Raw genomic sequence first — 12,076 nt, forward strand, 5'->3', positions numbered from 1 at the left:
CAGCGGAGTGAAAGATATGGCTTTTGTGCTATTTTAAATAAATGATTCCGTAGGATGGCAACTTGGGTGCACAAATACAATAATGCGGACATAATTTACTGATGTGCTTGGTTCTGGACATTGGATTTTATAAGATCGAGGGATATGCAAAATGGTGAATTTACAAGTATTCTGTTGGCAGGGTTGAAGGTGGGTAAGGCAGAGGTGTTGGGCGCTGCAACAGAATTTGAGATCGAAATTGTGGGCGCAATCCGTACAGGTAATTAGTAGAATTTATGTGCATACGCCGGACAAGCATAATCCTAAATGTACCACGGATTTTTACCAGTGTTGTTACATGGGCAAGCATGAAATCCAGTATCTGGTACCAAGTGAATCTAGAGTCCCAACACAGTGATCCTGTTTCAGAGGGTGCTGCCGTTCTTGTCGGTGATAACTTCCTGTCCGTTCCTGGCGCTGGTGGCACTGCACTTCGGCAATCTGGGAGGACTCTTCTTCCTGATGACTGAAGGACCCAAGTACATGTCTGAAGTTCTCGGCTTCGACATCAAACAGGTAAGAGTTCTTTCCACCTTAGCCGCTGTATGAGCTTTAATGAGATCCAATTTCTATGCTTTTCGCCAGATTTAAATGTGTCATATAACTTGTGTGTTTTCAGTTCATAATACTGCGCATTGCACTGTGGTATACCAAAGAGATGCGATACTATTTTGGAATTTCGTTGTTTTATTGGCATAATTATACCTTGCACAACAAGGGCGTTTCCTCCAAGAACTGTTTAGTAAATTTGAATTTGGCTACGTAGATAAGTGACTTTTTATTACCTGCATACTCTGAGTTATGATGACCTTATAGCCGATAACCTGTAAGCGTCTCAGCCAAAAAAATCGCTATCGTGTGCCTCCTGATTGGCTATATCAGTGGATCACTTACAGGTGTCAAGTACCTAATAACATCTACGTGTAAAGGGCCATCTACGTGAAACAATCTAATGTAGAACAGGTATTAAAACTTATCCTAGGAGAGTGCTAATACGTGATTGATCGTTATTGGAAGGATCCTTAGTACGGGTATTTTAATGACGTAGGAGGACATCTACAAAACATCTGCTCGATCGATTATCAGTTCGTCACAGATTAGTTTATTCAGCACGATAGCATCTTAGTAATGCTCAGCAAACCACAATGGGACGGAGTATAAGAAAGTCATTAGATTCCAAGAGCCCACACAAAGCAACATTACTTTCTTGTGCTCACTGACGTCCCACGCCACCTTAGAAATGATTGATACAGGTATTGTATCAGTGTTGTCGAAAAACAGCTTAAATCCCTAAACCTAAACAAAACTCAAGGACCAGATGGCTTCCCTGTCAGATTCTGTACAGAATTTGGATCTGATGTTCCCATTTTCAGCTACAACGTATCGGACATCCCTTGAACGGAAAACTATGCCCAATCATTAAAAGTACGCCCAGGTCAGGTCGACGTACAAGAATGGCGCAGAAGTGATCCACTAAACTACGGTCCAGTCTCATCGACATCCATCCGCTGTAGAATCTTAGAAAATATTCAGATCTCAAACATAATGCAGGTTTTAGAATAGAATGAGCTCTTCCATGCCAGCCCACGTGAATTACGAAAACGTCGATGATGCAAAACACCATTTCCGCTTTCCTCGCGTGGCATCCTGCAACCCTCGGAGCAAGGTAATCAGGTGAATGTACAGCTAGGCAAAAACAAAGTCCAGAGTTTGTATGTGGTATCTCTTCTTTCGTGTATCTCCGAAAGAACAGACACCATTTTGATACAGCAGCCACTATGAACCCGGTATCTCCGACCTTCCTCCATATCGACACGCAGGATGAGCAAGGCCACTGTCATTGTTAGGTACTGAAGAGCCTCATCGACATAAGTGGAAGTAACTTCCGGGGTGCCCCAGGCAATTTTGTTGGGGCCCTTGTTTTGGTACATTAAGGATCTGGCAGGCAATAAAATAGGGACGGGAAAAACCGACCGGCTAAAACCTATACCAGTATTTTAGTTCTGAATAATCGGTATTTTTAGGTAATTATTTTGTGTCGATTATAATAGGTGTTTTTTGTTTTTTACTACACTGAAGCGGCAAAGAAACTGGTATAAGCAGCAGACACAGTGGCTGCCCCAAAGACTGAGACGGCGTTGAGTTTTACAATTATTTATTGAGCTTTCTTTACAATTTCTCCCTCGTCGTCGCTGCCCAGCCCTCCGGGTCCTTCCGCCTGGCTGCTGCTGTGTAGATTCTCCGACAATGAGCGCAACGCGCGCCAGCAGGGCTCCGCTGAAGCCAGGATGCCCTGCGGTTGAGATGAACTCGTCGCCACTCGGCGCCCCCAGTACGGGCACGCCCACGGAGCCGCGTCCCCATGAGGTCAGCTGCCGACGCCTGCTACACTGGCGGCTGGGAAGCCGTCAGTCGCGATGTCCGCGAGGTCCTGTCGTGAATGGACCACGCGCCGTGGCTCCCAGTTGCCGTGAAGTCCGGGCGTCAGTACCCGTCAGTGCCTGTGACCAAGACCGCGCTTCGGCCAGTCCTGCTGGAAGTTCTTGCTGTAGTTAGTCAGCCATGGTGCCGACCGGACTCGGGCAGACATCCAGAGCTGAAGTTGACATCTGGTGGCGAACGGATGACTCCTGCGAGCTTGAACAGACTTCCGGAATCGTCACCTACGAAGACTGAACGTTCGGATACGGACCACGTCCGTCTTCAGATCCGAACTGCTTCCTAATGGCTTCTCCCCGTTGCTGCCTGCGCTCCAGTATTTAAATCCGGTGGGAGGACGTTTTTTACCTTTCAGCTTCTTGTTATTACTCCCGCAGTATATTGCAGCGTAGCTTAGCGTACTGGCCTCACTTCCCTTACTCAGCACTCTCCAGGCTTCGCTCGGCGCTCGGCCTGCGTGCGTCCTTGCGTCAGCCGGCTGATAGACAGCAACTGTCAGCAAGGCTATCTGTGCCGCGCCTACTTCGTAATGCCGCGATCGCCGGCTGCCCCTGTTTTGCCATTCTCCACTGCATGAAGCAACGCTTACTACATGTGGCCTCAACAGAACCAATCAACGAAACATCATCGATATGGGCTTTCGGAATCGAAGGGCCACTCGTGTACCCTTGATGACTGACTACACAACACAAAGCTTTTCGCCTCACCTGGACCCCTCTGCACCGGCACTGAACTGTTGATGACTGGAAACATGTTGCCTGGTCGGATGTGTCTCGTGTGAAATTGCATCGAGCGGATGGACGTATACAGATATGGAGACAGCCTCACGAATCCATGGACCCTGCATGTTAGCAGGTGACTGTTCAAGCTGGTGGAGGCTCTATAATGGTGTGGGGGGTGTTCAGCCGGTGTAATATGGCACCCCTGATATGTCTAGATACAACTCTGACAGGTGACATGTACGAAGGCATCCTGTCTGATCACCTGCATCCATTCATGTCCATCGTGCATTTCGACGGACTAGGGCAATTCCAGCAGGACAGTGTGACACACACATGTCCAAAATTGCTACAAAGTGGCTCCAGAAACACGCTTCTGAGTTTAAACAATTCCGCTGGCCACCAAACTCCCCAGACATGGACATTATTGAGGCTATCTGGGATGTGTTGGAACGTGCTGTTCAGTAAAATTCTCCACCCCCTCGTACTCTTACTGATTTATGGACAGCCCTGCAGGATTGATGGTGTTAATTCTCTCCAGCACTACTTCAGACATTAGTCGAGTCTATGCCACGTCGTGTTGCGGCACTTTTGCGTGCTCGTAGAGGCCCTACACGATATTAGGCAGGTGTACCAGTTTCTTTGGTTCTTCAGTGTGATAACCGAGTAAAAATACCGAAGTATGAATTAGTCATAGTAGCAGCGCTAAAATTTGTTGAGTTTGAATAAAATGTTTTTTTTTTTAAACGAGTAATTATTATTCGTTATATTTCCATTGCGTTATTATCGAAAATGTGAAGAGCGATCAGTGCTATTTTAATAACGATGCCGTCAGAAACGAGTAAAAACATGTGCCATAAGAATGCGTACAGCATTCTGAGACAATAATGCGTCTGTTAAAATGTTACATGGCCTGGTAGACAGTATGTGTGTACATGCACTGCGCATGACTTGTCCTGTCTGTTCTGTACGGTAATTTCACCATCCCTAGACTGGAAGTATTTTACAAAGTGCGCTATCAGTGCTGTGCAGTGCTCCATTTGCTGTAACAGATTTAAAAAGGGAGGAGCCACAAGGGGCTTGCGACATCATATAGGAACAAAACTGAAACTTAGCAGTTCATTCATAGTTTAGAATAAAAAAATAGAAAGTAGCTGACCTGCTGCCTGTATCTACATAATATGCTTTTTCCTGCTTGTAGCCCTTGAAAACGGTTAAACTAACTCAAGAAATACAGTTCTTCAAAATCAGAGTTCACCCTTTAGCACTTATTATTCTTAATGTCCACATAGTGGGATGATCTTCGATTAGAACATGATTTCCGAGCAGAGTTTCTAAAAACTAAAATTAGCCCGAGAATACTGGTAATTTTATGTACTATTCAGCCAATTACCACTTTCTGAGCAAAGCAATTAACGGTGGGCAGACTAATTTTTCTTTTACTTCCCTGTTTAACTTAATACACACATCAAACAAAGTTTTGCATCACCCCAGTTCCCAGAACTCCTAAAGATAAACATTGACTGGGGATAATGTATCACAAACACAGTCCCTTTGACTGCTCAGAGGTGTTACTAAACCCGCCCATAGATGTAAACAACCGTGCATGAGCAGCGCCTATTAGATGGAGGGGGTCCGACAGCCGAACAGTTACAGTCATTACACCAGGAAGAAGGTACACAGGTCGTGTTGCCTGTAGTTCAAGCATGCCTAAACGGCCAATACCGCGGTTCAATCGCGTCCGCCTTGTTACTTTGTGCCAAGAAGGGCTCTCAACAAGGGAAGTGTCCAGACGTCTCGGAGTGAACCAAAGCGATGTTGTTCGGCCATGGAGGAGATACAGGGAGACAGGAACAGTCGATGACATGCCTCACTCAGGCCGCCCAGTGGATGACCGCTATCTATGGATTATGGCTCGGAGGAACCCTGACAGCAATGCCACACTGTTCAATAATGCTCTTAGTGCAGCCACAGGACGTCGTGTTACGACTCAAACTGTGCGCAATAGGCTGCATGATGCGCAACTTCACTCCTGGCGTCCATGGCGAGGTCCATCTTTGCAACCACGACACCATGCAGCGCGGTGGAGATGGTCCCAACAACATGCCGAATAGACCGCTCAGGATTCGCATCACGTTCTCTTCATCGATGAGTGTCGCATATGCCTTCAAACAGACAATCGTCGGAGACGTGTTTGGAGGCAACCTGGTCAGGCTGAATGCCCTAGACACACTGTACAGCGAGTGCAGCAAAGTGGAGCTTCCCTGCTGTTTTGGGGTGGTATTATGTGGGACCGACGTACGCCGCTGGCGGTCGTGGAAGGCGCCGCAACCGCTGTACGATACGCGAATGCCCTACTCCGACCAATAGTGCAACCATACCTGCGGCATATTAGCGAGGCACTCGTTTTCATGGACGACAATTCGCGCACCCATCATGCACATCGTGTGAATGACTTCCTCCAGGATAACATCGCTCGATGACAGTGGCCAGCTTTTTCTGCAGACATGAACCCTGTTGAACATACTTGGGATGGATTAAATGGGGCTGTTTACGGAGACATGACCCACCAACCACTGTGGGGTATCTACGCCGACTCGCCGTTGAGGAGTGGGACAATCTGGACCAGCAGCGCATTGATGAACTTGGGTATAGTATGCCACGACGAATACAGGCATGCATCAATGGAAGAGGATGTGCTATTGGGTATAAGAGGTACCAGTGTGTACAGAAATCAGGACTACGATCTCTGAAGGTCTCGCTGTATGATGGTACAACATGCAATGTATGATTTTCATGAACAATGAAAAGGACGGAAATGATGTTTATGTTGATCTCTATTCTAATTTCCTGTACAGGTTCCGGAACTCTCGGAACCGAGGTGATGTAAAACTTTTTTTTGATGTGTGTATTTTGGTTCTATGTAACGTTCTTTATAAAAGTGCCACGTTCTTTATAAAAGTGCCACGTTCTTTATAAAAGTGCCACGTTCTTTATAAAAGTGCCACGTTCTTTAAAAAATTGTAACATTCTTTAAAAATTTAAGTGTTTGTTTGCCAATGAAAATGAAATGCGTAATGTTTGTGTTGTGTAAATTTACTGTGAGATGTGTTGTTGAGCAAATGATGAGCTTAATCAGTTTCACTGTAATCCAACAAAATTAAACAACTTAATCTGGAAAATGAATACGCAATGCCCATAATGAAATCAATCCCTCTGAAATTTGCCTTGTCCCGTGAGCACCGAGTTCTATGGCCCTGTACAATAAACTGACAAAACCCCCTGTGGAAATTAACAGTAAAATAAATTTTCCTTGGCTCTAGAGTCGCAACGGATGTAATCTTTGTATTCTGTACTCTCCACACTAGGCGTAGAATGTATGCAGTCTTGGCACAGCGAAGTACAAAGCCAGCCGTAAAATAGCTTCATACAAATAATATCAGTAGATTGGCTGATAAAAGAATAACTTTGCAGATGTTCAGTGAAAATACTGGATATTGGCTCAGCACTGTGCAGTGCTGCCCACATTGAAACTGTTACAAACATTAATACTTTTCTGATTCTAGCACATTAATATTTTTCTGATTTTGATTTAAAACTGATTAATTTTAGAAAAAATATCCTTGGATTTAAATAAACACGACATGGAAGTGGACGAGGTACTGATAACGGGGTAGGCTAAGACCGAAGCTTCAGTTTGAAAATTGTATTCAAAGTAAAGTTTCACCTTCACAAAAACTGATATGAAACATTTTACATTAACTTCAAAATCAGTGAACTTCCCAACTGTTCTATAATTTTCACTTACTGTCGCAATTAAAAACATGACAAAATGTTTGACATCGGTTGACAAAATAGACTCCAAAATTTAACTTCTCTGTATCAGGATTACAAAACACACAAAATATTACAAATCGGATACACCTAATCAACCTGTACATTAAATCTGATGGAAAATACTTGGTTCTACCTTGAAGGGTCAGTATTGTAAAATTCAGCCAAATCCACAAATCGCATTGCTGCATACTTAAAAGTAAATATACAAAATTTCATTACCTTACAAATTTGGTCGCGTTGCTTTCCCTTGAGTTGCAGTATAAATTCAATACTCTTCTACAACAGCCATGGACAATGATCAGTACTTGTTAACGATCATTATCACTTCAATTCTTGATAGTCTTGTAGCCTCACAGAATAATAATACACACTTTATACTTTTATATAAATAACTACGACCTAATATTTACAGGCTCTGTGTGAGCACGAACTTCATCTTATAAAAGCTGTGTTATTTTACGTCCACAGACCAACAACTAAATTCTCACAGCTTGCCACTAGCTTTAAGTATTATATCCTACCTATAACAGAGTGTAACGGTAACTGCTACTGCGTTCCGCATGCTCCTACTTACAATCGATTCCGCCACTCATGCAACATCTTTGGCTCAGTGGTATCAACGATACAATCTCTTCTACGTATGAGAACCGTTTCAGGTCATTTTTCATGAATCATATTACAAAATCGGGCTCCAAATACAAGTGGACACCTCACAGTATCTTGAAACTTAGGAAGTCAAAATTTTCACATTTATTATAGGAAGTAATGGGAACAAAAACCGAAAGTCGATTTTAACAGTCAGGTTAAACTGGCGTTGAAAAAACAGATATAACCGAAAACCGGTTGTCTCAGCGATAACCACCATCCCTATTTCTGACTGAGGAAGCTTGCGCCTATTCTCTCCTCAAAGCAGAATGTGAATGGAGTTACTGCGGGCTGAAATGTTAACCATTTGCGTATCCAAACTTGTCTGACGTTTGCTGTGTGCCGCCTGCATTATGATATAATTCTAATGTCCAGCAGTGTATATGTGTGCTAGAGACTTTGGCTAGTACTGTGAGTGCTCTTCTGTTGCAGTCGGGAGGTTTCGCAAGTCTGCCGTACCTGATGAGGCTGCTCTTTGGAGTAGTTTTCAGTTCTGTGGGCGACTGGATTCTGTCCGACCCATACAGAAACAAGACCGTGGTCCGAAAGCTGTTCGTCATCCCATGTAAGTGGAGCTTCTATGTATTGTATTGTAGTGTATTGTATGTTAACTGGGGCCTGGAAACGACGGAGATGCTCCGTCCCCGCCGCAGCCGCAGTGGTCCACAACCCCACGACGACTACCGCAGTCCACTTCACTCCTCCGCCGCCCCACACCGAACCACTCTTTCAGGGTTACTGTGCGGTTCGGCCCCCGGTGGACCCCCCCCCCCCCCCCAGATAACGACTCATACCAGACGAGTGTAACCCCTATGTTTTTTTTGTTTTCGTTTTTTTGTTTTTTTTAGGGCGCAAAACTGCTATGGTCATTAGCGCCCAGTCCGTGACTTAGGAAACAGTAAAAACCGAAAATGGAAACCAGCAGCAATGGGAACGAAACTCAAAAAACTGGAGAAACTAAAAGCAGAAGGAAGGCTTAAAAATCCACTACAGAAAGGGGTTGGTTGTCCCCAAAAAAAAGCTTCAAATGACTGACGTCATTTCACCGGCACTAATGAACTCGAGAACGCGATCGGCCGAGCGCGTGTCATCTACTAAAATTGACGATATATCAGGCGACAGCTGTAGACGGGCGCGTAACGGAGTAAAATAGGGGCACTCAGTTAAAAGGTGTCTTACCGTCCACAGCTGAGAGCAGTGGGGACAGAGTGTGGGAGGATCGCCGCTTAAAAGATGTCGATGGCTAAAAAGACGGTGCCCTATCCGGAGTCTAGTTAAAATTACCTCCTCCCGACGACGCGTTCGGGAGGAAGAGATCCAAGCACAAGGAAGAGCTTTCACGTCCCGCAATTTATTATGGGGAAGTGTCGACCAATGTGCGTGCCATAAAAGAACAACACGACGACATAAAACGCTCCGTAGATCGGCGAAGGGAATCGATTGAATAGCTGGCCGAAGAAGAGAGACTGCAGCCTTGGCCGCAATATCGGCCGCCTCATTTCCACTGATACCAACGTGTCCCGGGAGCCAGAGGAACGCCACCGAGACGCCCCCCAGGTGGAGCAAGCGCAGACAGTCCTGAATCCGGTGGACCAGAGGGTGCACAGGGTAAGGAGCTTGGAGACTGAGGAGAGAGCTGAGAGAATCTGAGCAGATAACATACTGCATCCGCTGATGGCGGCGGATGTAGTGGACAGCCTGGAGAACAGCGTAAAGCTCCGCAGTATAAACCGAACACTGGTCGGGAAGCCGAAATTGATTTGGGGTGTCGCCAACAATATAGGCACTCCCTACACCTAACGATGTTTTCGAGCCATCAGTGTGAATAAATTTGGCTTCCTTCATTTGTGCACATAGAGCAGCAAATGCCTGACGATAAACAAGTGAAGGGGTACCATCTTTGGGAAATTGACAAAGGTCACGGAGCAGGCAGATCCGGGGACGGAGCCAAGGCGGTGCTGTACCCCAAGTTGTCAAGAAGGTTTTAGGAAAGCGGAAGGAAAGAGAATGGAGCAGTTGACGGAAGCGGACTCCCGGTGGTAGTAGGGAGGATGGGCGGCCTGCATACCCTACATCAAAGGAGGCATCGAAAAAAAAATGTCATGGGCTGTATTAGCAGGCATGGAAGACAAATGGCTAGCATAACGACTCAGAAGGACTGCTCGCCGATTGGACAGCGGAGGTTCAGCAGTCTTAGCATAAAGGCTTTCCACAGGGCTGGTGTAAAAAGCTCCAGACACTAAACGTAATCCACGGTGGTGGACAGAGTCGAGACGACGAAGAATAGACGGCCGAGCAGACGAGTAAACTATGCTTCCATAGTCCAATTTCGAGCGCACTAAGGCGCGATAGAGGCGGAGAAGGACCACTCGGTCCACTCCCCAGGAGGTACCATTCAGGACACGGAGGGTGTTGAGGGATCGCAGACAGCGAGCCGAAAGAAAGGAAACGTGAGAGGACCAGCACAGTTTTCTGTCAAACGTAAGACCCAAGAATTTAGCGACGTCCGAAAACGGAAGGTTGACAGGTCCTAGATGTAAGGAGGGTGGAAGAAACTCTTTACGTCGCCAAAAATTAACACAAACGGTCTTACTGGGAGAAAAACGGATGCCGGTTTCGGTGCTCCAAGAGTAGAGGCTATCGAGACATCCTTGAAGACGTCGTTCAAGAAGGCTGGTCCGTTAATAGCTGTAGTAGATCGCAAAATCGTCCACAAAGAGGGAGCCCGAGACATCAGGAAGGAGACAATCCATAATTGGATTTATGGCAATAGCAAACAGTACAACACTAAGCACGGAGCCCTGGGGTACCCCGTTTTCTCCTCCAACAGGTATCGTATGCTCTCTCCAGATCAAAAAATATTGCTACTGTTTGGCGTTTCCGGAGAAAATTGTTCATGATATAAGTGGAGAGAGAAACAAGATGGTCAACTGCAGAACGATGCTTTCGGAAACCGCATTGGGCAGGTGTTAAAAGACTGCGGGACTCCAGCCACCAAGCTAAACGGCAATTCACCATACGCTCCAAAACCTTACATACACTACTCGTGAGAGAAATGGGGCGATAGCTAGAGGGGAGATGTTTGTCCTTTCCAGGTTTCGGAACAGGAACGCCGATAGCTTCCCGCCATCGTCTGGGAAAAGTACTGTCGGTCCAAATTCGATTATAAATGCGAAGGAGGTAACGCAGACTATGGGCTGATAAATGCAGCAACATTTGGATATGGATACCATCCGGTCCTGGGGCGGAGGAGCGAGAAGAATAGAGTGCATGTTGGAGTTCCCGCATGGAGAAAACAGTATTATAGCTTTCGCGATTTTGAGAGAAGAAAGCAAGAGGTTGCACTTCCGCTGCACGTTTCTTCGGGAGAAACGCTGGCGGGTAATTTGAAGAGCTCGAAATCTCAGCAAAGTGTTTACCCAAGGAGTTAGAAATTGCGACGGGGTCCACTAACGTATCACGCGCGACAGTGAGCCCAGAGACCGGGGAGAAACTAGGCGCGCCTGATAACCGTCGAATCCGACTCCAAACTTCCGAGGAGGGAATGAAGCTGTTAAATGAGCTAATAAAGAATTTCCAGCTTGCCTTCTTGCTATGGCGGATGACGCGACGGCATCGCGCACGGAACTGCTTATAGCGGATACAGTTGGCTAAAGTAGGATGGTGGCGGAAAACGCGAAGAGCACGTCGCCGCTCACGTATTGCGTCACGGCATGCCTCGTTCCACCACGGAACTGGGGGGCGCTGGGGCAATTCGGAGGTGCGTGGTATTGAACGTTCCGCAGCTGTAAGAATAACGTCGGTAATATGTGTGACCTCATCGTCGACGCTAGGAAAGTGACGGTCATCGAGTGTCGCTAGAGACGAAAAAAGTGTCCAATCGGCTTGGACAAACTTCCAGCGTTGCGGGCGCATATAGGGCAGTTGAGGTTGCAGTCTAAGGACACATGGAAAGTGATCACTCGAGTGTGTATCATCAAGGGCGAACCATTCGAAGCGCCGAGCTAGCGGAACAGTACCGACCGAAAGGTCCAAATGAGAGAAATTTGTCGGAGGCAGACAAAAATGTAGGGACCCCAGTGTTGAGGCAAACTAGATCCGCTTGGTGGAAGACGTCTAGCAATAGTGAGCCACGTGGACAAGGATGTGGAGATCCCCAAAGCGGGTGGTGGGCATTGAAGTCCCCAACCAGCAAATAGGGGGGTGGAAGCTGACCAAGAAGATGAAGGAGATCAGCTTGTGCCATTGATGTGGACGATGGAATGTATACAGCACAAAGAGAGAATGTGTATCCAGAAAGGGAAAGACGGACAGCGACAGCTTGGAAGGAAGTGTTTACGTGGATTGGGTGATAATGGAGAGTATCATGGAGAAGAATCATGAGTCCTCCATGGGCT

General features: G+C 46.3%; 1 protein-coding gene across 1 annotated transcript in view; it reads left to right on the forward strand.

Moving 5' to 3' along the window:
* LOC126416223 (putative inorganic phosphate cotransporter) overlaps positions 1 to 12,076 on the forward strand; it is a 261,101-nt gene that overhangs the window by 207,032 nt on the left and 41,993 nt on the right. The window contains exons 7-8 of the mRNA XM_050083826.1: positions 409 to 555; positions 8,112 to 8,244. Of these exons, the coding sequence (XP_049939783.1) occupies positions 409 to 555; positions 8,112 to 8,244 (280 nt within the window). The remainder of the gene's footprint in view (positions 1 to 408; positions 556 to 8,111; positions 8,245 to 12,076) is intronic.

This window comes from Schistocerca serialis, chromosome 8 (genome assembly GCF_023864345.2).
Source record: "Schistocerca serialis cubense isolate TAMUIC-IGC-003099 chromosome 8, iqSchSeri2.2, whole genome shotgun sequence".
Taxonomy (NCBI): Eukaryota; Metazoa; Arthropoda; class Insecta; order Orthoptera; family Acrididae; genus Schistocerca; species Schistocerca serialis.